General features: G+C 40.5%; 2 protein-coding genes and 1 long non-coding RNA gene across 5 annotated transcripts in view; 2 read left to right on the top strand and 1 right to left on the bottom strand.

Annotated features, from left to right (window-relative positions):
* The window catches only part of ITSN2 (intersectin 2), an 88,975-nt gene extending 72,535 nt beyond the window's left edge, over positions 1-16,440 (top strand). For all 3 annotated transcript variants that reach the window (XM_070732388.1, XM_070732391.1, XM_070732389.1), the window contains 10 exons: positions 899-1,005; positions 2,052-2,235; positions 2,662-2,760; positions 2,925-3,092; positions 3,788-4,000; positions 11,033-11,154; positions 11,856-11,938; positions 13,549-13,632; positions 14,371-14,544; positions 14,771-16,440. In XM_070732388.1, the coding sequence (XP_070588489.1) occupies positions 899-1,005; positions 2,052-2,235; positions 2,662-2,760; positions 2,925-3,092; positions 3,788-4,000; positions 11,033-11,154; positions 11,856-11,938; positions 13,549-13,632; positions 14,371-14,544; positions 14,771-14,928 (1,392 nt within the window). In that variant the 3' untranslated portion in view covers positions 14,929-16,440. The remainder of the gene's footprint in view (positions 1-898; positions 1,006-2,051; positions 2,236-2,661; positions 2,761-2,924; positions 3,093-3,787; positions 4,001-11,032; positions 11,155-11,855; positions 11,939-13,548; positions 13,633-14,370; positions 14,545-14,770) is intronic.
* The window catches only part of LOC139156581 (protein FAM228B-like), a 37,371-nt gene continuing 27,920 nt past the window's right edge, over positions 16,388-25,838 (bottom strand). Inside the window, exons 9-11 of the mRNA XM_070732392.1 lie at positions 24,160-24,247; positions 23,706-23,850; positions 16,388-18,884 (exon numbers count right to left, since the gene is read on the bottom strand). Coding sequence (XP_070588493.1) covers positions 18,743-18,884; positions 23,706-23,850; positions 24,160-24,247 — 375 coding nt within the window. The 3' untranslated portion in view covers positions 16,388-18,742. The remainder of the gene's footprint in view (positions 18,885-23,705; positions 23,851-24,159; positions 24,248-25,838) is intronic.
* LOC139156584 (uncharacterized) lies at positions 18,848-19,396 on the top strand. The gene is made up of 2 exons (XR_011557341.1): positions 18,848-18,933; positions 19,297-19,396. It is a non-coding gene; the product is annotated as an uncharacterized lncRNA (long non-coding RNA).

Below are 25,838 nucleotides of genomic sequence, written 5' to 3'. Positions count from 1 at the left end.
AACCCACATCATAACAAATTATATGGCATATGGCTAAAGCATACTTGATAGCTTATTTGCAAAAAAAAGATAAATTATTCATATAACTAAATAATGTATTAATAAGACAGTGTCTTAATATTTATATTTTTGCAATGACCTCATTTTCCTCATTGATTTTAATATTGCAAATGAATAGTATTATATTAGAATATCTGCAGAAACAAAAGGAATACTTAGAGATTTGATTGAATTTGGAAGCCTTACAATATGAAATTTGGAGCAATGCTGGATCTTATCTATAGATGATTGCTGAAATATGACAGAAGTTGAACGTTAAATATTGTATATGAATGCAAAATTAGATATAATGATAGATGTGCAAGAATGGGAATTTCAATGGAAGGAAGATAAATTTATGTAACATACTTGGAGAAAATTAATATAATGTATTTTATTTGCTGGCATAGGTTTGATTGCTAAAATGTATAGTTCCTTTTCTGAATATTGTTGCCAATATAATGATTCAGTCAGATTAAGGAAGAACATTTGATCCCCTTGATAGAAGAGTGATTAAAATCAGTTTATTCCTTCAAAAAAAAATATACAGATTTGAAAGAGCCGTGGTTTTTTTCATCAGATGAAATAGAAAATGGAGTTCCAGAATTTCCAGAAAGGAGTTTAGTACCTCCTGTCACAGTGTTACAGCAGATAAACAATCTGCAGTTGTATTTTTTCTCAAGATTGATAATCTGATTGCTCTAATTCAACAATGTCAATTTGGAGGGGGGGGGGAGAGAAATCAGATAAACAGCTTGAATGCAATAGAAAGAATAAATAAAACATTTCATAAGTTATTACTTATTGAGTCGATTGTGATTTGAGTCACAACTATCCCTAAAATTGTTCTTCTCTGTAGGTTTTCCAGAAACAAATGACTGAAGCAGGCTGTCTCTCAGAAGCCGAAATGGGATTAATCTTTGTCAACTGGAAAGAGCTCATATTGTGCAATACAAAGTTATTGAAGTAAGTGCTGCTACTGTGGTTTTTTTATTTTTGTCCTGTTAAATGCCTCAATCCAAAATAGCAATCATATAATTAAGTTACATCTCCAGCCACCCCAATAATGTTGAATGGAGACCCAAGTTACCTATTAGTTCTCTTACCTGGGTTTTTAAATTTTCACCAAAATATAAAGAGCATGTGTCCCTTAAGATTATTCCGTTGTATTTTCTGCCATCTCTTGGCTGATTTGGTATGAGTTTGAAGGGTGAAGATTCCTAGTTTGGCATTCAGTGTCTCATTTAATTGCAGCTCCAGGGTTCCACTTACTAGATCTTCCTTTGATTGCCTCTGTTCACTCCTTTCCTTTATTTGAGAGGTCCTAAACTAGGAAGAGATGCTTATTATATATGGGGTAAATTACAGCCTGTGAACCTAGCCAGGCACTGGAAATTCCATGGTGCTCATAGATGCCTCCTTTGGCACATTCCAGGCTTCATGCCCTGATTTTGTCTTTCTGATTTAGATAAATATTGAAGCAGTAGGAGCCTCAAGCATAATTTTCTAAGAATTTTTATGGGGCTCACGCAGATTCCAGAAGCATTATTACAAGATAAAAATGATAGAGGACTATAATCCAATGGTTTTTTTGGACATTGAGATAACCTGGGATGGTTGACATCTAATGCTAAGTTTATATTTGTAATTTGCTTTTGGGCCTTTTGGTTGCAGATAAGATTGACTGAGTGATGGGATTGATTGATTAGTAATGCCCTAGAAGGCTTCAGGAGGTGTGGGAAAGCAACCTTGTTAGTGTTCTTTCTTGCTAAATAAAAGCTTTGTGTATTGTCAACCCACCAAGACAGTCATTTTGCAAAGTATTCAAATTCCAAGTTGGCAAGTTCTAAGACACTGTATTTTACATATTCAGTGTGCCTGCCAAATCCACACGTCTCCTATGTCCCACAGTGTCCTGTGAAACAGAAAGCCTTGTTTGCAAGGCCTTCTATAGTTTCATCTTTTTGGAATTTGTGGAGTCAATCTGTTTTCCCGTTGATTTTTTTTTCCAGAGCCCTTCGGGTGCGTAAGAAGACTGGGGGGGAAAAGATGCCAGTACAGATGATTGGTGACATCTTGGCTGCTCAGTTATCCCATATGCAAGCCTATATTCGATTTTGCAGTTGCCAGCTGAATGGAGCTGCCTTGTTACAGCAAAAAACAGATGAAGAGCCAGAGTTCAAAGAATTTTTGAAAGTAGGCTGTAATTCAGTAACTCTCTTTTCACTATCTTTCCTTTCCTTTCGCTTTGGATTGCATGTGCAAATGTAACAGCAACTTTTTCTGCTTGAAGAATAGAAGCCTTGACTCCCTGTCTAAAAAGCAAAGGTGCTCCTTTCTGAATTATGAAAGCCTTTTGCTACATTTAAAATGAACATTCTCAATATTAAATATAAGGCTGGTACTTTGCCCAACTCTCAGATTTCCTGAAAAGGAAATCTGAGAGGTGGGAAGATTTTATTGTAGTTTTCAAATGTTAAGATATCCTCTTTTATAAATTAGAGACACAAGTGACTGGTTATGAAACATAGAAAATCAACTGTTATAAACTTTTCAGAAGCTAGAGATGTTCTGTATTTCTATAATGTTATGTTTCTGTTTCAAATTTGTTTAAACTTGTAGAAATTGGCCTCAGATTCTCGCTGTAAAGGCATGCCCCTGTCTAGCTTCCTTTTGAAACCAATGCAGAGAATTACTCGCTACCCTCTGCTCATCAAGAGCGTGAGTACCTGGTTGCTTTTTCTGAATCTCTGAATAAGTTGCCCGATGCAGAAAGGTAAATACAGGATGGAAAATTCATTTATGAAAATATAAGAATGGGGTTTTTTTTCTCAACATTGCCTTTTACTTAAGCCATGAATTAATTTGTCTTTTTCTGCAACCAGATTCTGGAGAATACTCCTGAAATTCACCCTGATCACAATAATCTGAAGCAGGCTCTTGAGCGTGCTGAAGAATTGTGTTCCCAAGTGAATGAGGGTGTGCGTGAGAAGGAAAATTCAGACAGACTTGAATGGATACAGTCCCATGTCCAGTGCGAAGGACTTGTTGAGGTAACTGGTGATCAAGAGATCCAGCTCAAATGTGTTACAGCATAGTTCCTATGGCATGGAAGAAATGTTAAATAATACCTCATGTCCTTAGCTAGTATCTGAATTTTATGCCTAATACTTTATGCTTTATGTATGCAATGTATATAAAGGTTTTACCAGAATGTATGAGAACTTTTTTAAAAAAGGAAAAGACGCAGATTTAATGAACTCTTGGAACAATTACATAACTATGACAATAAAAGAAATATTGGAGCCATACACTGCCCCAGGATACGCAAGCTCCATAATGTTTTCTACAAATTGTTATCCATTCTGAGACATTGATTTGTTTCTAGATGAATAAGAAGCATGTCTTTTAAGAAAATAAAATATGTTAAAAGAAATGAAATCTCTTAGTACAAAACCCTAAGGGTATAGAAGACGTTTTACATCTTCATAATTAGTTCAAGTTCCAGAAATATTCAGAGGAATGTCGTATCATTATAGCTTTATAAATCTGTCAGAACACAAAAGCAAAATTCAAAAGCATTTCATAGACACTAAATATATAAAAACATCATATTCCAAATTGAGAAAATTGAATCATGAACACTAATTATAATAAGACGTGCTATCAGCAATATGGTTTTAAAATGGAATAATTTATATGGTGAAGAAAATCAGTATGCTTTGCATCATTTTTCTTTCTCTCCTAGCAACTGATTTTCAACTCACTGACTAACTGTTTGGGGCCAAGGAAACTTCTGCATAGTGGCAAACTTTATAAGACAAAGAGCAACAAGGAACTCTATGGTTTTCTCTTCAATGACTTCCTGCTTCTCACCTACTTGGTGAAACAGTTCGTCTCTTCAGGATCAGATAAATTGTTCAGTCCAAAATCAAATTCCCAGTTTAAAATGTACAAAGTGGTGAGTGAATTCAAGAATCTCAGATACTTTCACCTGGGTGGAAATGGGATTTCTAGGAATAGAAATATGTTGTTCTGAACTTTCTTCTTCCAATATGCAGCTGTTTAGTTATATTATGTCACCTTCTAATTAACAATAACAGCTTTGAATTTACTGAACTCATATTGTAGATAAAATAATTATCTGTATCAGTGGGATTTTTTTTTCTAAACAGCCTAAGCATTGGTTAGAGGCATAATGCATTTGAATTGTGGTCATTTTTTTAAGAACAAGATTGCTCTATTCAATAACATTATTTAGCCTAATTTCAGCAGTATACCATTGGATAAACACTTATTTTTACTTCTTAAGATAAGCTAATGAGCCATGCTAGTTGCTGAGTTTTATTTTTATGCTATTAAATTTACCTTTGTGCATTCAAATTTGAGTGAGTTTCTAGAGGCATGTTTTTTTCTTGGAACGTGAATGATGTGTGCTGTGGCTATTCAAGTGTATTGAGCTTTCTGGAGAAGCCTGTCTTTCTCCAATGCACTGCTGCGGAGAGTCCAACATGGGTGATACTTCAGCCTGATTGGTTAGGGACTGAGTTAAATTATAATATTAATTAGCTCCGCCCTGTAGTCACCCCCTTATAGCTCAGTTTAAAAAACTCAGTCGTAGATATAGGGACTTGAGTTTTCTTCTCTTCAGTTTTGAAATTAATTGAAGTGTTTTATAATTGTTTACATGCTTTAGTTATCAATAAATAAATACTAATTAATGTGTTTTTTTCTCCCTATCTCTTTCTTTTACAGAAACAGAAAGGATATCCAGAATCAGGTGCCTACCCCCCGAGGGTATAACCTGCACCTACTTACCTCCTCAGAGCTCGTTCCCCCCGTGGGAGCAGCTCAGGGGTACGGCTCTCCCTAGGCAGGGTCCCTGACCTCCGTGGCCAGACCCCTCTACTTGCCTAGGGGTTGGATCCTGAGCCGTTTTATTATGCTGAGGTCCCTAGCCTCCGTGGCTAAACCTCAGTGAGCTTGGAGGGGCGAAGGTACGGTTGCCTCAGCGGCACCCCCCCCCTACTCTGTTCTGAGTTAAGCTCACCACAGGGAGTTGAAGCCTTTGCCGGAGGCAGTGCTTGATTGCGCCGCTGAAGATCGCCGATTTCGGCGGCGGCGCATCAAACGGCCGACTCCCAGCTGATCGCTATTGAGGAAGCGATCTTGGCAGCGAGCGGAAGAATCGAGCGGAGAGGCTAATTTAGCACCTCTGAGCTACGTTCGGGTTGCCCCCCCTCCCCCTCTTTGTTAACCAACGGTTAAATAACAGATCCGGGGTAGGAGAGGCGCCCGCCAAAATTTCCCGCCTCTCAACGGCGCACGCCATTTTGGGCTAGCCGGAAGTTGTTTGATCGGAGGGGTCACGCCCATTACAATCCACATAGCGCCATTTTGTGGATTGTGGAGACGCGATCGGTGCGCTAAATAGCAGTCACGAGCGATCGTTTACAGCAATCAATTGATCTTTCAACTGTGAGTTATCTGGTTAAAATGACAGATCAAGCAGCCAGTGCCCCGGCTGAGGCAGCAGCTGTGAGGGAGGAGGCTCCTAAATTAGGCTCAAAACCTACCTCCTCCAAGAGCAGATCCAAGGCCTCCTCTTCATCATTGAAGGAACCAGAAAGGAGGATTAAAACTTTGGAGGCGCAGCTGGAGGCCGCCCAAAGGTAGGCCTCGCTGGTTCCCTCGCCTCCTCCTCAGGCCACAACCCCAATACTGCCACAATTACAACAATGGCTGCCTGGTTGCTCCCCAGGCATACAAAGGGGTTCTGAGCCATCGGTGCACAGCATCGAGCTATCACCAGGCAGACAGTCTACGAGCCAGCCCAATGAAGCACCTCATAGGCCGGATTTTCCACAGTCACAGGCATGGGGGTCAGCAGGCTACATATTCCAACCGCCTCAGCCAGCATATGCAACTGCCTTGCCATCTGCATCTTTTACCCCATCGGCAGCTGGGCTCAGGGTTAATGAAACCTGGCAGTCTATGCCACCTGCCTTGCAGGAAATGCTAACTTGCGCCTATACTCAGGGCATGGCCGTGGGGCCCCAGAAACCAGCGGTGCAGCAAGCAAAGCCGCCCAGAAGGGATCTCCGGTCAGTTCCACCGGCTTCTTCCTTTCCACTAGATTCTGAAATGGATGAGGAAGAGGAGGAATCAGATCATGAGTGTGAGCTGTCAGAGGATGAGGGGCCCCCTCCTGATCAACCTGCCTCAGCAATGCTCTTCAAACTGGCATTGTTCGACATCCTCTTAAGGAAAGCTAAACAGGTGGCCGCCTTATCTGCAGCGTCCAAGCCAGTTGAAACAGGAGCTGGCCCCCAACCAGCAGTGCGCCTATTTACGGAGCCGCAACCTGAGTCATGCCACATTCCATCATCGCAGATATTCTTGGACAATATTAAGCGACCGTGGCAGCAACCTGCGGCAGCTCAGGGTCCCTCAATGTTGGACAGGAAAATGTACACTTTCGACCCTGAGATTGAGGACGTGCTGGCTTTTCCGACCATTGACCAACCGGTGGCCAGTTTAGTTTCTAGTGCATTGGTTCCGTCGGAACTTGCAGAGGGCCTCAAGCCTGACGACAAAAGGGCCGAAACACTAATAAAGAAGACCCATCAGATGGCTTCGTGGGCCTTAAGAGCTTCGCTATCTGCTTCATTTTTCAACAGGGCTTGTATCCTCTGGCTGCAGGAGATGCAGTCCAGAGTAGGACCAGAGGAAGGGCGCCTTCGGCAGGATATAGGCAAGCTTCTTCTGGCCTCTGAGTTCTCGGCGGACGCTACCTTGACGGCAACCAAATTTGCTTCACGGGCGATGGCAGCCACATTGTCCTCCAGGAGGTTATTATGGTTGCGTTCCTGGCAGGCAGACGCAAAGTCTAAGTGGCGGCTAGCTTCGGCTCCTTTTCATGGCTCAGAGCTCTTTGGGCAGGCCTTGGACAAAGTCCTTATAGAGGATAAGGACAAGAAGAAGGTACTGCCTAAATCAGCCAAACGAGCTGATCGTCGCCAAACGCCATACTACCGCAGGCAGCCATTTCGCCAAGAGCCTGCTACGGCGGGCACACAAAATCCAAGGCCGTATTCAGGAGGATTCAACCAGAATACGTTCAGGAGCAACAGAGGCGGCTACGGTAATAGAGGGCGGCAATATCAACAGGCCTGAAAGTCCTTTGGGAATGCGAACCGAAAGGGATTCCGTAGTCAAAAGTGACTGCACCACTGGGGTTCCTATCGGAGGCCGCCTTCAGGCATTCGCTTCAGTTTGGGCGGATTCAACCGCAGATCCTTGGGCCTTCAACACTGTTTCTCAGGGCCTCAAGCTCAGTTTCCTCTGTTGGCCACGCCATCGTTTTGTTCAATGCCCTTGGATTGCATGCCCCCACAAGAGACTCCTCTTGCAGCAGGAGATTCTACACCTGGAAGACATAGGGGCCATAGAGCCAGTTCCCTTCGACCAGAGGGGGCAGGGATACTACTCAGTGGTATTCGTGGTACCCAAGACATCGGGGGGCTGCGGGCTTATCCTAAACCTGAGGCAGCTCAATGTTTATGTCCGGTATGTACTGTTCAAAATGCACTCGCTCCGTACGATACTTTCTTGCATCAGGAGGGGAGATTACATGACCTCCATAGACTTAAAAGAGGCCTACCTGCATGTACCCGTACACACGGAATATCGGCAATTCCTCAGGTTCTGTGTCAACGACCGTCATTACCAGTACCGGGCAATGCCGTTCGGGTTGTCATCGGCGCCCAGGACGTTCACAAAACTTCTGGACATCCTGACAGCTTCGCTAAGATCCAGTTCGGTACGCCTGATGGCGTACCTGGACGATATTATTATCCTGTCCAGAACTTCAGAGAGTGCTCGAACGGACCTGCAGTTGACAATTCAGACCTTGGAGGACCACGGCTTTACAGTCAACTTTCCAAAGAGTCATCTCACTCCCACGACCCGGCTTCAACACCTGGGAGCGGTGATAGATTCGCAAGTGGGCGAGGTCTTCCTTTCCGACGAACGCAAGATGAAGATTCAGGACATGGTAACCTTTCTTTGCCATCAGGAGCGAGTGACCTTAGCCTTGCTATCTCAGATACTAGGGTCATTCGTCTCCTGCATAGACATCGTCCCTTGGGCCAGATTCCACACCAGGCCCCTGCAGTGGTTCCTCCTCCTGTACCAACGGAGTCGATCAAGCCACTCACAGCGTATGGTCTCAATCCCAAGGAGCGTGAGGAGGTCGCTCCCATGGTGGCGCTCACCCGCGCTTCTTCGAGGCTCCCCCTTCTTAAGGCAGAGGGAGGTGGTTATCACCACGGATGCGAGCCTCAGAGGTTGGGGGGCTCACTCAGAGACGCAAGTGGCTCAGGGAGTGTGGACAATGCCAGAGCTAGCGGACAGTCATATCAACCTTCTGGAATTACGGGCAGTTTTTCTAGCTCTTCAGGCATTCTTCGAGGAGTGTCAGAATGCTCATGTCTTAATTATCACCGACAACGTGGCGACCCGCTCCCACTTGAATCATCAGGGAGGGACGAGGTCAGCCAGACTGATGCGAGAGACGAATACTCTATTCTCATGGGAAGAAACATACTTGCTTTCAATCAGGGCAGAGCACATTTCAGGGGTGGACAATGTGCAGGTGGATTGGCTCAGCAGGTCCACCCTTCAACCGGCAGAGTGGCGTTTGGGAGAACAGGCATTTCAGGCGGTGGCAAGGAGGTATGGGAATCCACTGGTGGATCTATTTGCCACAGCAGAAAACACACACTTGCGTCGCTTTTTCTCTCGTTTCCCGTGTCCGGGAGCCGAAGGAGTCAATGCCCTCAGGACCCCATGGCCGGGCGGCCTATGGTATGCGTTTCCGCCGATGTGCCTCATCCACCGAGCAGTGGCCAAAATAATTGCAGAAAGGGCCGAGGTGATATTCATAGCCCCTTATTGGCCACGCCGCCCATGGTTTGCGGACTTAATGGATCTGTCAATCACACCGCCATGGCGCCTCCCGATCAACCTTGTCTCACTAAGCCAGGGATCAGTTTACCATCCGGATCCCCAGTGGTGGAAACTTACCGCGTGGCGCTTGAGGGGGACAGATTGAGAGCAGCAGCCCTTCCACAAGCGGTCATTTCCACCATACAAGCGGCTCGTAGGCCTTCAACGACAAGGATCTATCAGTCCACCTGGTCAGCTTTCCACAAATTCTGTGTTGACACTGGAACAGACCCACAATCAGCATCAGTAGCGCAGGTTCTATCCTTTCTGCAGACCGGGCTAGACAGAGGTCTCGCGCCCAACACCCTGCGTAGACAGGTGGCGGCTATATCAACCATCATTAAGCTGGATGAGGGAAGAACAATCACTCATCACCCGTGGGTGAGAGATTTTCTCAAGGGAGCAGCTAAGATACGGCCTCTGCCGATACACAGGTTCCCATCATGGGATCTTTCCTTTGTGTTGGATACCCTGACAGCGCCCCCATTTGAACCTCTCCGTAATATTTCCCTCCGTCTTTTGTCCTTTAAGACTGCCTTCCTGGTGGCCATCACATCGGCCAGGAGGGTGTCTGAACTGGCGGCTCTTTCAGTAAGGCCTGACCTTTGTCTATTCCAACTCAATCGAGTAGTTTTAAGACCAGACCCGACATTCCTGCCCAAGGTCAACTCCTTTTTCCATAGATCAACAGATATTGTGTTGCCAGACTTCTGTGCACGAGGTAACCATCCGCTGGAGTTACGCTGGCACAAGATAGACGTACGTCGAGCGCTTAAAATCTATATTCGTCGGACAGCCGTTTTCCGTAGAACGGAGGCCTTATTTGTGTCTTTCGCAACATCTACGATGGGAGCTAAGGTATCTCCTACATCGATTAGTCAATGGGTGACGTCTTGTATTGTTACAGCCTACACCTCACGATCTAGGACAGTACCTGGGAACATCAAGGCCCACTCTACAAGGAGTGCGGCTACTTCTGCGGCGTGGGTCCACCCAGGCACCCTTGGAGGACATCTGCCGAGCTGCGACTTGGGCCACTCCGAATACGTTCATAAAACATTATAAGTTAGACTCATTTGGATCCTTGGAGGCGGCCTTTGGCCGACGAGTGCTGCAGTGGGTGTGTGATGCCCATATGCCCCTGGTCCAGCCTTCTCTCGCCCTGGTATCATAATCTTGGGTATATCCCATGTTGGACTCTCCGCAGCAGTGCATTGGAGAAGAACCGTTGAAACTTACCTGAACGGTCTTCTCGATGCACTGCGAGGAGAGTCCAAACCCAACCCGGCCGTTTGGCCCAGGGGCTCAGTGTTTTGTTGAAGTTGAGTTAATAAAGTTGTGTTAATTGTACTACTCCTTCGTTTTTATTGACTGAGCTATAAGGGGGTGACTACAGGGCGGAGCTAATTAATATTATAATTTAACTCAGTCCCTAACCAATCAGGCTGAAGTATCACCCATGTTGGACTCTCCTCGCAGTGCATCGAGAAGACCGTTCAGGTAAGTTTCAACGGTTCATTCCTTTGACGCATCTAAATATGGAAGTCATTATTCCTTGCAAAATATACATTTGGGAAGGAGTTCCAAGAGAATCCTTGATGTGATGATTACATTTATTCTCCTTGCTTAAGATGTATAGAGCTATAGTCAACACTTTTATTTTTTAACAAAAAATGTAATTTGTGGACATAATAGGTTCTTCAGAAAGAATGTCTGCCAGATTTAAAAACAAAATAATTGGTGAAGTTATTATGCTTATCAAATTCCTTCAACTTGTTTTTAAAAGAAAATATCAATGCACTGAATTAAACGTTATTTGCATGAATAGTTGACTCTCCTTTCAAAAACATTCCTAAGATACAAAATTTTATATTCAAAATTAAAAGCCTTTTCAGAGCAATTTTTTCAATCTCTCTTTGCTAATCAGCCTGTCACATTTTGCTAAAATTTTTGAACTAACTAAATCAAAATCTGTTTCTTCCAGCCTATTTTCCTTAATGAAGTCCTAGTGAAATTGCCAACTGACCCTTCTAGTGATGAGCCAATCTTCCACATCTCCCATATTGACCGAGTCTACACACTGAAAACAGACAATATAAATGAGAGGTGACCCTCCAAATTCTTGCCTAAAAAAGGAATAAAACTATCTGAATTTCTTTCCCGAGAAATGTCAAAATGTATTCTGTTTTCTTTTTTGTTATTATGCTTGTTCTTAGATTCTTTGACTGTAGTATAAATATTTTATTTATATCCAAAAGGCTATTGAAAATCATTGAAAACAAAATGTTCATACACAAGGGTATATCACAAATTGGCTACATACTTTGATTTTGTAAAAAATAGATTGGTAATTTCACGAATTACAGAAATTATAGGATTCGTTATCTCTGTAACCAAAACCCAGATATAATAAAAGTAAAGAGAATACTAATTGCCCTAAGGAAGACCAGCATACAAAATCCCTTAGTCTGTTGCAGCTTTAACATTATGGTACTGAGAATAGAGAAATTTGCTGCATTTTGTTATATGGCTACAAACATATTGATCAATATATCTATATATGTACTATATATCCTATATTTAAATATTTCTTAGATTTCATGTGTTTTCAGGAATCAATAATTAGAGTGTGTCACACACAGATTTGTGTTCAGATGAAGTCAAACCTCTTAAGATGTTTTTGTTTAGAATAGAAGAGAACAGAATAGAATAGAATAGAATAGAAGGTTTTATTGGCCATATGTGATTAGACTCACAAGGAATTTGTCTATATTATTGTTCTTCAACAAAATTGTTTATTCTTGTAGAACGGCCTGGGTCCAGAAAATTAAAGGCGCCTCAGAACAATATATTGAAACTGAAAAAAAGAAACATGAAAAAGCTTACCAAGGTGCTGGTCTGTGATTGACTGCAACTTTTAGTAGCAGTTATTTTAGTGTTTTTGTACCAATGGAAAGATTTGGCATTTATGTCAAGTGATATATTTTGTTAGCCAGGTGACATTTTCAAAAATTCTAAGACAGCAGTATTCATCAAAAATTGGTTTTAAAAAGAGTTGAGTATTACCATCTCTAAAGATGTACAAGATTCTTTTTTACTTAGATGTAGATGTGTTAATAGAAAAACACTGATTATATACTGATCTGTATAAATACTAATTGACAACCTGGTGGCTGTAGTACCTAGTTTTTAAGAAACAATCCAAGAACAAATTGATCAACTTGCAGAAATAGCTTTTGTGCAAACCTGCCAATAGATAGTATGTTCTGTCGACTCCTAGGTCCCTCCTTTGTGGGGTTCCCCAGGGGTCAGTCCTCTCACTCCTGCTGTTTAATATCTACATGAAATCGCTGGGTAAGATCATCTGATGGCACGGGGTGAGTTACCATCAGTATGCTGACGATACTCAGCTATACATCTCCACCCCGGGCCCACTCAGTGAAGCAGTGGAAGTAATGTGCCGGTGTCTAGAGTCTGTCAGGGTGTGGGTGGGCATTAATAAGCTCAGACTCAACCCCAACAAGATGGAGTGGCTGTGAGTTTTGCCTCCCAGGGACAATACCATCTGTCAATCCATTACCCTGGGGGTGGGGTGTCCTTACCCCCCTCAGAGAGAGTCCACAACTTGGGCATTCTTCTCGATCCACAGTTGAGCTTAGAAGACCATCTCTCGGCTGTGGTGAGGGAGGCATTCGCACGGGTATGCCTTGTGCACCAGTTGCAGCCCTATCTAGACAGGGAGTCACTTCTCACAGTCACTCATGCCCTTATCACCTCGATGTTCGATTACTGCAATGCTCTCTACATGGGGCTGCCTTTGAAGAGTGTTCGGAGACTACAAATTGTGCAAAATGCAGTTGCGCAAGCTATAGCGGGTCCACCAAGATCTGCTCACATTTCTACATCACTCCGTGAGCTGCATTGGTTGCCAATTGGTCTCCGGGTGCAATGCAAAGTGATGGTTATAACCTATAAAACCCTACATGGCTTAGGAACAGATTATCTTCGGGACCGTCTTCTGCCTCATGTATCCCAGCGGCTGGTTAGATCCCACAGAGTCTGCCTTCTCCAGGTCCCGTCGGCCAATGTCGGCTGGCAGGGCCTATGGGAAGAGCCTTCTCTGTGGCAGCCCCTGCCCTCTGGGATGAACTCCCTTCGGAGATACGTAACACCCCCTCCCTCCTGGTCTTTCGTAAAGCCCTGAAGATCTACCTCTGCTGGTGGGCATGGGGGCCGTGAGTGATGAGACTGTCTCCGGCCAATACTTTGTATGATTGAATTGGATGAATGTGTATGACTGTATGGAATTTTTTAATTCGTATAATCCTTTTATTGTAATTTTGATTTCTTAAATATTGTTACATTTATAATATTGTACGTCGTCCTGAGTCACCTCAAGAGGGGTGGCATAGAAATCTAATTAATAAATAATAAATAATAAAAGAAATAAATAAATGTTCTGATTTTTTTCCCCCCATCTCATGTTTATATCTTTTTCAGCTCGATCACAAAAAAGCTCAGGAATAGGACGCTTGATGGTGCATGTGATTGAAGCAACAGAATTAAAAGCCTGTAAACCTAATGGTAATAATTCAGGGATTGGTTGTCAATTATCTGGCCAAATAGTTTAAACTAATTTAGGGGGGATTTGCTGTTAGAAGTAGAGGCTGCCAAGCACAAATCTCCAAATTATAATTTGTAACCTTGCAAGGGAGATCTTTTTTCCTGTGTAGTATGAGGAATATATGAATAATAAAGATGCAATATAAATTAAATAAATATCCTGAAGATAATTGCAGACATTTATAATCAGATATTAAAACCATGAAGTTATTCTTTGGAGAAATTGTGAATGCACCCTTTTGACCTTCTGTAGGGTGTTAAAACCTGGCTGTGCCAGTTGGCTTGATGCTGTGTGTTCTTGCCAGTTTTTAAGTGAATCATTGTAGTTGTTAATTTAGTAGCATGTTTGTAAAGTGGATCTGACTTCAAAGGTGATCACATGACTCCAGGGCACAGCAACTATCATGAGTCAGTAGCCAAGCAGCTGAATTTTGATCAACCTGACTCATGGGGATGCTGCAATTGTCATTAGTATGAAAAATGATCATGTCATGTCAGTGACATTTTAACCGTTGTACGTTGAAAACTACCTGTATGGTATACCACTGGTATACCAATCTTGCCTTTGGTTTCCATTTCCGTATTTAAAGTTCTTAATATTTATTATTTTAATTGTAACCCGCAGAGTTGCTTTGCAGAGTGAGATGGATAGCGTAAACCTTTAATATATAAACAAATGCATTTCTGTTTTGAATTAAGGAAAAAGCAATCCGTATTGCGAAGTTAGCATGGGATCTCAAAGCTACACTACCAGGACACTGCCAGATACCTTGAACCCCAAATGGAACTTTAACTGTCAATTCTTCATCAAAGACCTTTATCAAGATGTATTGTGTATCACCATGTTTGACAGGGATCAGTTTTCACCTGATGGTATGTGTGAAAATCTGTGTTTCAAATATTTGAAATTTCCTTCCAACTCTAGTGAATAGAAAACAGAAGCATAGGTTCAAAAAGTTCCCTACTGGTTTTGATTTCCAAAATATGCAGTGATAATGCTTAATTTTCTTTATTTCTCTAAGATCTCTCTTCATTGTCTCTCCATGAATATGTTTCACATTCCGTGATCTCACTTAGGAATTTTGTTTTTGTTATGCAGAGTTTTTGGGGCGCACTGAAGTTCCTGTAGCCAAAATCAGAACAGAGCAAGAAAACAAGGGACCTACAACTAAACGTTTACTACTGCATGAAGTACCAACAGGGGAAGTTTGGGTACGCTTTGATTTACAGTTATTTGACCAGAAAACACTTGTTTAAAGAGAGAAAATATGTTTTATTTATAACAGCCAGGACCAGCATAGATCATTGAACTGCTCTTACTGGCACGTTTTACAAGCGGTGTATATATACTGCTGCAAAATCATTTTGCCTGATCACACGGACATTATTTCTCCTGGTATATATTATTTAGCTCTCTGCTTTGCACTCCTATGTTGGTGGCAATCTATGCAATGTACTGTATATGAGATAATATAAGACAGTGCCTTTCTTTATTGAAAGTAAATATTTTTAAAGCAAATGCCAGTGTTTATTTCAGATTCCTGTAAAGCGTTACCAAGGAATCTGGCAATTTAAAATGTTTGAAATATCTCCACTTAGATTTCAATGAATCATAGGATATTTTAGTTTTGGGCTAAAATCATTCCTCAGGTTCAAAAAAATGGAGTGTGATTGACCCTTATCTCAGGTTATCTCAGGACTTAATTGTGAAAGAAGTCTCAGCACTTCAGGATCCTTTCAAAATTATATATTGACACAAAGTGCAGCCTTTAAAAAAATTATTTCTGTTGTAAAAAGGAAATAAAATCTCTCTCTCTCTCTCTCTGAATAATTTTGCAAATTTACCAAAAGCTTTTTGGTGGTAAATAAGATAAATTATTTTGTATAATGTGGTACTTAATGATTTGGGCTATGTAACTCATCTGCAGAAGCAAACAACCAAAGCATTCCCTAAATCCACTGCTTAAGGCATCAGGGGACCATATCCTCTTCAAAGTGGCCCATCAAACCAATCCCAGGAAAGTGTGTGAAGACAATAGGGACCAGCCTTTGAAGCAGCCATGCCAAGCCACCCTGATGCTCAAGAGAGCGCCTCCAAATGATTCACTAATGGTCTCATAATGTTTTGAAAAGTGGAGTTTCTTGCAGATCTCAATAAACATGCAGCTAAAACATGTCCAAGTCAAAGATTCCAAGGAAGAGGTAGTTAATGTTATCTTTGGTTCTGTAATAAATAAAATAAGCTTGTGACTATACTATATTTTCTCTACATATTAATATGTGGCATATTGCTTTTCTTAAGACAACTGTATTGTAATTTGGAATGTAAATGAATAAGAAAGAATCTAAGAATGAAATCGTGCAAAATTATCAACATTTAAAAACCAGTTACATTTACTACTGGAATTGCTATATAGGATTTTATGGAATTCAATATTCAAGTCAAGAGTGTTCGTCCAAACTCCACTGGTATGACTTTACTAATAGAGCTTGAGCTCAGCTAGTATTTTATTTATTTGCAATTTTTAAAAATGTGCTGCAATTGAACCATGCTCTTTATTGAGAAGGGTTCCTCTTTATAGAATGTAAGGATTGAGCAAGAGCTGTGTATTTTGAATATGCATCTCGGATATATGTATTACTTTTAATTTAAAAAAATGAGTGAAGTTGTGTTTCTTAAGTGCTGCCTTTCCATATATGAAGCTAAGTGAAACAGTTTTCTGAAATGCATTTTTTATTAATATGAAATAAAAACCTATGTTCCAAAAAGCATATATTCAAGTAATTGAAGTTAAATACATTGCATAAACATCTGCATGATAGTCATTTCTGGGCAAGTGGAAAAGAAACAAGCACTATTGAAGTTTACATAAGCCAGATTGCAGTTTAAATTGAAGAGAAAAAAAGTCCACGTTTATGCCATAAGAAAACAATTACATTTAAAACAATTTTAAAAATTTAAAAGAAATTATTCTGGTGGTTCTGTCAGGAGATACAATTTATCTTGAAATTCATGTATTCATACACAGAAGCATATTTTTTGGGTACAGAGAAAGCAAAATAGCTCTATAGAGTGCTATAAAGGTAATTTTCTCACAATTTTAGACCACTTGAATTTTTTGTTCTTTTTTTATTTGCATCTGATATGGTTCAGGCTACCAGAAAAAGAGAAAATCTCAATATTAAAAACATCTTCCAAGCAGAAATTTTTATTCAATTGTCCTTAACATCTATTCCCTGAACACATCAGGAGTAGTGATCTGTCTGCTAACAGGACACAACCACCCTTATTCATCAATACATTTCTGGTTCTTTTCTACTTTTCTCAAATATGTATGGTGCATGTATGTGTATCCTGAATATCAAGCATACACTTTACTTAATTTGCCATTGAATAATTGTGCCTCAATTCTTACTCCTATGCAATGAAACTTTTCACTTTACGTCGAGATTATTTTTAGCAGAAGAAGACGCTATTTTTTATAATCAGGTATATTTTAACAGTTCACAACCATGAAGTATTGTAGGATTAGGCAACTGTCTTAAAATTACTTCCACTTCAGTCTCTGAAATTTAAACTTGGAAAAATAATGCTTTTATTTGAAAAAAATATGTATTTTCCTGTAAGTTGCAACACTAATTCTATCTTTGTTCCCGACACATTATTTAGGTTTTACAACTTCAGTTCTTGTCCAAAAGGACAATACCATAAAACTGAATCAAATGAAGTTAAAAGACAGTAAGTTAAATGGATTCATTTCTGGTGATAGAGGAGGATTTTATGAAAGAGAATGTCAGCTTTGAGCTTTAAAGATAAACTCTTGAATTAGCTTTTAACTCTATCAAAGAAGATTCCTTACTTTAAATATGTAAAAAGTCTATATTGCACAAGGAGCAGAATCACTAATCCCTCAATGAGCCTTTAGAAATGAGGTAACTGAATATTTTTTTACCTGTTAAATTTGCTTTGCATCTGAATAGGAAACAAGTTACGGAAACAGCATATTCATTCTATATTTATGAAAGTCTGTTGTTCAATCTTTTGAAACAATTCAACTGGGGTCAGCAGAACTTTGGAGTTAAAGACCAAAATATGCTTTAGAGCATGAAAGGCACACATCTAGGGTTTGATTGCATCTACTTAAATCAAATGCATTTTTCCCAGCAGCTACAGCAAGCACACATACTTGCAGAAAACAACTCAGCTGTTTTTAAGAGAATATTCTTGTGTGCTCCAAAACATATTTTTATCTCTATATCTGAAGCACTATCTGCCCATATTCCACTTATGCTTCTGAAATAAAGTGTACTTATGTAGCAAGTTCTGTGATTTGCCCCTATAAGAAAATATGAAGCAGCTGCCTAGCAATACTTTTGAAAGCAGTAATACACAATCCTAATTTTAAGTATTTAAACATAAAATCCCTGTAGCCTGTGTTGCTATTCTCAGTAGTCCCCGATGCGGAAATAAGCTTCTAACCATTCCTTCTAAATAATTGAATCACATTTTTATGCACCAAATTTTGGAATTATCCCTTTATGAGGAATCAGTTTCCAAGAAAGATCAATAAGAAGCAGATTTTATTTTTGGTTTCCAAACTGGTGAGCCAGGAAATATTTTTTTAACAAAAGACTGGCTTTTTTAATTTGTCTTCATCAGTGGAGGCAGGGCCGAGTCACCCCAGGTCTTGAAATCCATAGAACTCTGGTTTCTAGTTGTGCTCATTTTTCCCCTTTTAACAGAATGAAATTAGGATTGTTAATGCTGCCCGTTATTCTAAGCACCAGCGTTTACCTCTGTTGAACCAGTTGTATGCTGTGCTACACTGATGCTGCTTGACACTCAAAAAGGTGGCCAATTTTCAAACATTACCTTTTGATTTCAGTGATACATAAAACCAAACTTTGTTACTGTTGATGATGGTGGAGCTGTGAACAATGTAAAATGCACAGTGAACGAGCAACATGGAATTACATTCTGTGAGGGAGAGGATAAATCATCTTCAGTGAGAAGTCTCCTCCCCTTGGCTTTAAAAGGCAGACCTTTATAATGCTGGCAGAAGGCCTGAGGCTAGACCCAGATCCTTTCCTGTTTTGAATGGGAGAGCAGGTTCCTGGCTTTTCTGGTTGTTGAGCCCCTAGGGAGAAAGTTTATTTCCTTCTTTCTTGCTTTCTCTTGCTCTTTACATTTCCTAGCTCTCATGTGTGCCTTCCTACAAAAAAGAATAAGAATAAGAACAGGAACCACACACTTCCCTAAAGGTAAATTACAAGGATTTGTTCCTGGGAATTCCTTCTGTTTTCTGGAACTGAAATTTCAAGCTCACTATTGGCTCTAATTACTGTAATCCTGCCTACTTAATTCCATTGTTCCTCCAAAATATAGGTCAGACTGCTTAAGCAAAGCCAGTGTGTTTTAAATGGATCAGAAGAGGGGGTTGGTTTTATTTTATTGTAAAACTGACCTTTAATAAGGAAGGAAGTGGGTAACTAATGCGGAAAACAGTAAAAAGAAATTTTAGTTATTTTGCTAAATAATTTCAATACATTTGGAAAAGAGATGGTTAGTGTTATGTTAGAATGTCAGTTGCATTCATCATCATTCCATTTATAATTCTTACAAAGGTGGACTTTATTAAAGGATCCCTAGAAGTGCTATCCTGAATTCCACTTCACAGAAGAGGTCACTAATTATCTCACACAGTCTATTTCTGAACCAATGAAAGTGAAAATTAAAGAACTAAAGAAAAGTATGAGTCATTCGGTTTTAAATTGAAGATCAGAATCTCAGCCCAATACATCATGAATAGTCTTCTTTATGTATACTTGAATACAGACTGAGGGAAGCTTCAGGTAAGAGTATAAGAGTGGATCTATTAGAGTAGAGGGACCACCCTCTCAGGTCCAGCAGAAAGAGTATGGTAAGAGTCCTGTCCATGAAGGAGTCTCAGCTGAGGGGACATTATGGTTATACTTAGTGGTTAAAGACTTGCCTACTTGTTTATGAATATTTATTTAGCTATTGTGCTTTTCCTGTTTTCCTGTGCTTGTTTATTGGTTGCGTTACTGTATTTGAATATTTTTAACTATGAACTTCTAAAGTCACAAGTAAGAGGTGGCAGATATACAAGTAGAAAAAATAAAATAAAAGAGATACATTTTATACTGAACTGCCTCCAACAATCTTCAAAGTAATAAAAGACAGCAATTTCCCCACAGTGTTTACCCATCACAATCTACCATTTTATCAAAATACAGCATCATATAATTTTTCAGAGAATATATTTTGATCCCTTCTGAAACACTCTATCAAGAGTTCTTTATGCCAAACAATACATTGCCTAAATGCTGAAAAAGCAGCTGATGTCCATCCCACAGACTTCTTCCAAGGTAAAATTAATAACATTGATATTTTTTTATAGATCGGACAAAAGGATTAATCTGTGACTACTGAAAAGAAAGCATTTGTTCTGTTTAAGAACTTCATACATGTGGTTACTATCTAAAAAAAGGTTTTGGAATTTTTAATCAACTTTTTATTAAGAATATACCAATGTTATTATCTGGCATACTCTCCTGCACATAATATTCTCAGTTCTATTCTGTGCAACATACAGAGATTTTTAGTATTTTCACTGGTGGTTCATTATATTCCTTCTCCAAGAAACCACTTTATCCTGGCTTGGATACATTTTCCCCTCCCTCTACAGTTTCATACACAGTAATTGGTTTTCTGACAAATTTGAATTTAGTTTCTCCTCATTTATCTTATTTGGGGAGGAAACTTCACAAAGTCACAGGAGGATCTTTTTAAAACTTCCCTTGTATCAAAGGATGGGTGGGAAGGAAAGGAGAGGAGGGAGGGAGGGGGAGAAGGATGGAAGGAAGGAAGGAAGGAAAGCAGGAGGGGCAGCTGGGCGGGTTGCAAAGCTACAGGGTGGAGAGAACAATGGCATATGGGGAGGACAAAGGCATCCAGCAACAAAGGAGGGGGAGGATGAGGGAGGCATGGAGGGTTGCAAGAATAGTCTCTAAATGGAGGTGGGGATAATTATTGGTTTCTGGGGTCCACAATTTGGGTGGTCCTATGCCCCTTCCCCTGTCAACAAATGTCACAGAGGATGCTGTGTTGGTGTTTGTGCGTGGAGGGGGAAAGAGTCACCTGCTTTTTGGGGAAAGAAAATGGGTGGGACCTTTGTGCCCCCCCCCCACTAAAGTGTTCATTGGCTGTCCTCCCCCCCCCTGGTGTGCCTCCTTATGTCTGAGATAAGGTGGGGGAAGGGGGGAGGTTGGGGGAGACAGCTGGCAACTGGCCATGATTGAATGAAGAGTCAGCCAGCAACCCAGCCCACTTCTGAGCATGGAGTGATGAAGAGGATGTCATGTGGTCAGCAGTTGGCTGCAATTTCTGTGGGGCCAACCCCAGGCTTTGAAATATGTCAGAAATATTTGGGGGGCAGAGAAAAGATTCTGTGCACAACCTCCTTTAACTGCCAGCTGGTGTTGTGCTTGGGGTGTTTATCTGACATATACTCCTGATGGGATACATTTGTGTAGATATGGGAGTGGAGCACGGGAGGATGCTTTAGCCTTCTTCCCCAAATGTTATCAGATATAAAAGCTTCGAAGAGGGAGGTTAAGTTTCTTCTGAGAGGAAAAGGGTAAGAAATGCAAGAATGCATTTAAAAGAAAAAGAATGAAAATAACCAACAGTGGGGCCTATTCCCCATCTTCCTGAAAATGTTTACTCACTTCTTGTAGAGGTACTTGTAAGATGAGAGATTTTTATGCTTGTAAATAAATATTTGGAGTAACAGAGCGTTAAGCTAAGTGAGGAGTGACATTTAGTCATAGTTCAGTTATATTTGGGATGGAACTGAACTTTCCTTGCTGCTTTAAGCAACAAGTAGAGAGAATATATGACAATCCATTGAGTATAGGCAGAATGCTTTCTCATTATTGTTAGGAATCTGGAAAGTACCTCATATAAGTAGTCTTCAAGTTACAACCATTAGTAACTGTTCAAAGATACAACAGCACTGGGGGGGGGGGAGTGACTTAGAACCAGTCCTTGCATTTAAACCTTGGGTCCCCAAAGTTAGCTGGCAGGAGAGTTCTTGGAGTTGAAGTCCACAAGTCTCAAAGTTGCCAAGTTTGAAGATCTCTGACTTAAATTGGTGGAGAGGAGGAGAGAGAGGGAGAGGGGGAAATAGATACAGAAAGAGGGGGGAGATAGGGAGAGGGCGAGAGATATACAGTATAAATAGAGAGAAGGGGAGAGAGAGAAGAGGAAAAGGTTTTGTGGTTCCCAGTTCTCTGTCCTAATGACCTGCTGGGTAGGTGTGGCTAGGGTGTCATTTGACTGGGTGGGAGGGAGTGTTGTCAAGTTGGCCATTCTGTGTGGCCATTCTGTGGGGAACAGGTCCAAATGGCTCTTTGAGTGTTTAAGTTTGCTGACCCCTGGTGTAGGGTCTCCTGGTAGAGCAGGGCGTTGGATTAGAATGCCTCCAAGGTCTCTTCTGTTATTCTGTTAAATTCACCAAAAGCCAAATACTGTATAACTAGAAATGTTTTTATAATAGTCTTCAGCTCACTGTATTATCTATTTTCAAATGACTACTCATTTCCATGATTAGATGGGCATTATTTTATTAGTGTTGTTAGGATTAAGTCCAAATGGTTGGGTTGTTAATATATAAACAAGTCACCAATCTATGTTTGTATATATTTGAGTAATTTAACTTTAAATGTACAGCTGTATTATGATTTGGCTATGGTGTTTTAAATCTGCCATAAGAGGGAGCCAGAGATCATAGTTGGAGGCTGATGTGCTCCGGAATGCTGATCCATTAGTGATTGACTGTGTGTCTGATAGGGAGCAGTGTGTGAAGCTCTGTTACTTTCTGAAAGTATTGAAGTATTAATTAGCTGTACATCTTTGTTTAATGGTTAAGGCAAAAGCAGGCTGGTAAGAAGATACTTTTTGATATTGACTGACTGAACGTGAATGATCTGGACTGTTTAATTGGACTGTGCCATATATCTAAAAGTAAGCTATTTTATACACTTTAACAAATCTGTTTCTGATTGGATTATTACCAGTGGTGGACTATGAGCCGGAACGCTAAACTGTGCTTGCCGCCATGGCTCATAAGTTCTTGCGGGGCCAGTGAAATTTTGCTGCTGCACCTGTGGAGGTAGCAAAATCGCACACGGAACCGCCCGTGTACCTGTGTTTCAGCGCGGGGGGGGGTTGCACCTGCGGCTCCGTGCGCAATTTTGTTACCTCCACAGGTATACCAGCAAAATTTCACTGGCCCTGCAAGTAAGCCGCGGCAGCAAGCGCAATTTAGAGTTCCAGCTCATAGCCCACCGCTGCTTATTACTCATCATTTATTGGATATCTACTGCAATCCCACATTCCTAAACGCATGTCCCTAATAACTCAGGGATCATTCTGCAAACTTTCTTAACAAGTGTTTTTGTTTTAAATGATACATGTAGTTTTAAACAAAATGGGACATATGTCATATATTCCTAGAAGGAATCAGGCAGGCATTTGACTCCCAAGATTCCTCCACTTAAAATATATATTCATCCATCGGTGGGGTTGGGAGAGACAGGGAAGAAGTAAATTAGGCATCTCAACAATCAATAAACCCTTTTTACCTTGGGTGGTGAAGTACAACTATAAAAGAGCAAATGTCATCTTGACAGCTTTGTGGCTAGCTGCAGAAACAGATGGATATACAGACTATCACAGAGAACTACATTAGGTTCTGACAAAGTGAAACTGGAAGCAACTTTCGGAAGAACAAGAACTGAGCTTCATCACAAGAAGCGATTCTATTATTGCAGGGGTGTCAAACTCAAGGCCCTCCGGCCAAATCTGGCCGTAAGGACAGCCCGGGAAGCCAAAGGACTGGCTCGCAGTACCTCTGTCAGTGAAAACAGAGCTTCGTAGTCAACTTTTAGATATGATTGCTATTCAATGGAGAATGAATTTTAAAATGTAAATGTTTGTCAAACTTTACCGGCTTTTTTGACGGACATCACTTTCCATATACTGGAATGGGATTTTCAGCCACTCTGCAGGGTTCATAAGCTGCCGACCCAAAGGAAGTGGTGGTAACTCAGTCTTACGTTGTTCATGAATATCTTTACAGGAATATACTTTTCCTGTGGAAAGTTGCAAGGCATATAGAAGAAAGGCTTTTTCCACCTCCTTAGATAAACTTTCTGAAGAAAAAAATACTGTACAATATTGAGACAAATCCAATCTCCCCACCCTCAAGTTACAGACATACCATTTGATGAATATATCACACTGTGGAAATAATTTCCAATATTTTCAAATTGGTCATACTATTTTAAGATTAATGTAAAAGTGAAAGACAGAAGAATAATTCAACTATGCGGTCTGTGATCTCTAATGTCCCAGACATTAAACCTGAAGATTATCAGAAGCAAACAGAAATATTATAGAACCTGTTTCACACTGTTGCATAATGCTGGCTTCAATGTATTTTCCTTCTATTTCCTTTAACAAGGGGTCATGTAAAGGAGGAACTGTTGCCTAGAGAGAAAAAACAGCTACTATTCATATTTCAATACTTTATGACATCAAATTAGACCTAGAGATAGTCCTCAATTTACGACAATTGAGCCCAAAATTTCTATTGCCAAGGCAGTTAGAGTTTTGCCCTAGTTTTACAATCGTTACCTTTCTTGCCACAGTTGTTAAGTGAATCACTACAATTGTTGCAATGTTGTAACATGGTTGTAAAGTGAATCTGGTTTCCTTTGACTTTACTTATCAGAAGGTCACAAATGGTGATCACATGAGCCTGAACACTGCAACTGTCAGAAATATGATTCAGCTGCCAACTGTCTGGATTTTGATCACATGACCATGGGAATAGTGTTCCCTCGATTTTTGCGGGTTCGAACTTTGTGAAGTCTATACCGTGTTTTTTCAAAAATATTAATTAAAAAATATTTCACATTTTCCCACGCTATACCATGGTTTTTCCCGCCCAATGACATATGTCATCGCCAAACTTGTCCAGCTTTAATAAATATTTTTTAATAAACTTTAATAAACATGGTGAGTAATAATCTAAATGGTTGCTAAGGGAATGGGAAATTGCACTTTAGGGGTTTAAAGTGTTAAGGGATGGCTTGTGATACTGTTCATAGCCAAAAATAGTATATTTACTTCCGCATCTCTACTTTGTGGAAATTCAACTTTCGCAGGCGGTCTCGGAACGCATCCCCCGTGAAAATTGATGGAACACTGTAATGTGATGGTCATAAATGTAAGTTATAAGCCCCTTTTTTCAGTGCCATTGTAACTTAGAATGATTGCTAAATAAACTGCCTGTAAGGTGAGGACTACCTTTAGTTCAGTTGCTATATACATCAAGGAACATTTAGAAGCCTGAACATTGAACCTTGAAAGAAAAGTGAAATCATGTCACTGCAAGAAGATACCAAGCATACTTTGTTCACAACTGGTGTTAAATTATAGATACTGAACTCATCCTATTTTGGGGCCTAGGCAATTCCTCCGTCTAAATTCAACTTTAGATTCTTTTTAGCTAGATCCAACTGACAAGTAAAGATTAAGGTTGAAAGTAAAGTTGCCCCCTTTTTTTCTTATGCACTGCCAAATAATAGGCTCCTTGAAAAGGATCTGGTTTCTGACCAATGCAGCTGAGTCAGGTACTGGGTAAACCCTCTGATTGCCTTCTCCAGCTTCAGCTCAACCAGAAACATTCAGCAAGCCAATAATTTTCCAATTTCATTTCCTAATATATAATATAGGGGTAACTACACCAATGCATCTTTTATATATGATGTGAACATTAGGGTAATCATTCTATCAGAACAGAAGAACAGAACAATTTGGAAGGGACTTTGGAGGTCTTCTAGTCCAACCCATTACTTAGGCAGGAAACCCTACACCACTTCAAACCAATACTATCCAACATCTTAAAATCTTCCAGCATTGGGGCATTCACAATTTCTGGAGGCAAGCGGTTCCACTAATTAATTGTTCTAAACTGTCAGGAAATTTCCCCTTAGTTCTAAGTTGCTTCTCTCCTTGACCAGTTTCCACCCATTGTAGGTTGACTCCTTCTTCTTTGTGGCAACCCATGGTATAT

Source organism: Erythrolamprus reginae, chromosome 1, assembly GCF_031021105.1.
Source record: "Erythrolamprus reginae isolate rEryReg1 chromosome 1, rEryReg1.hap1, whole genome shotgun sequence".
In the NCBI taxonomy this organism is placed as follows: Eukaryota; Metazoa; Chordata; class Lepidosauria; order Squamata; family Dipsadidae; genus Erythrolamprus; species Erythrolamprus reginae.
The sequence above is the reverse complement of the archived record's forward strand: the minus strand, read 5'-3'. Positions and strand labels throughout refer to the sequence as shown.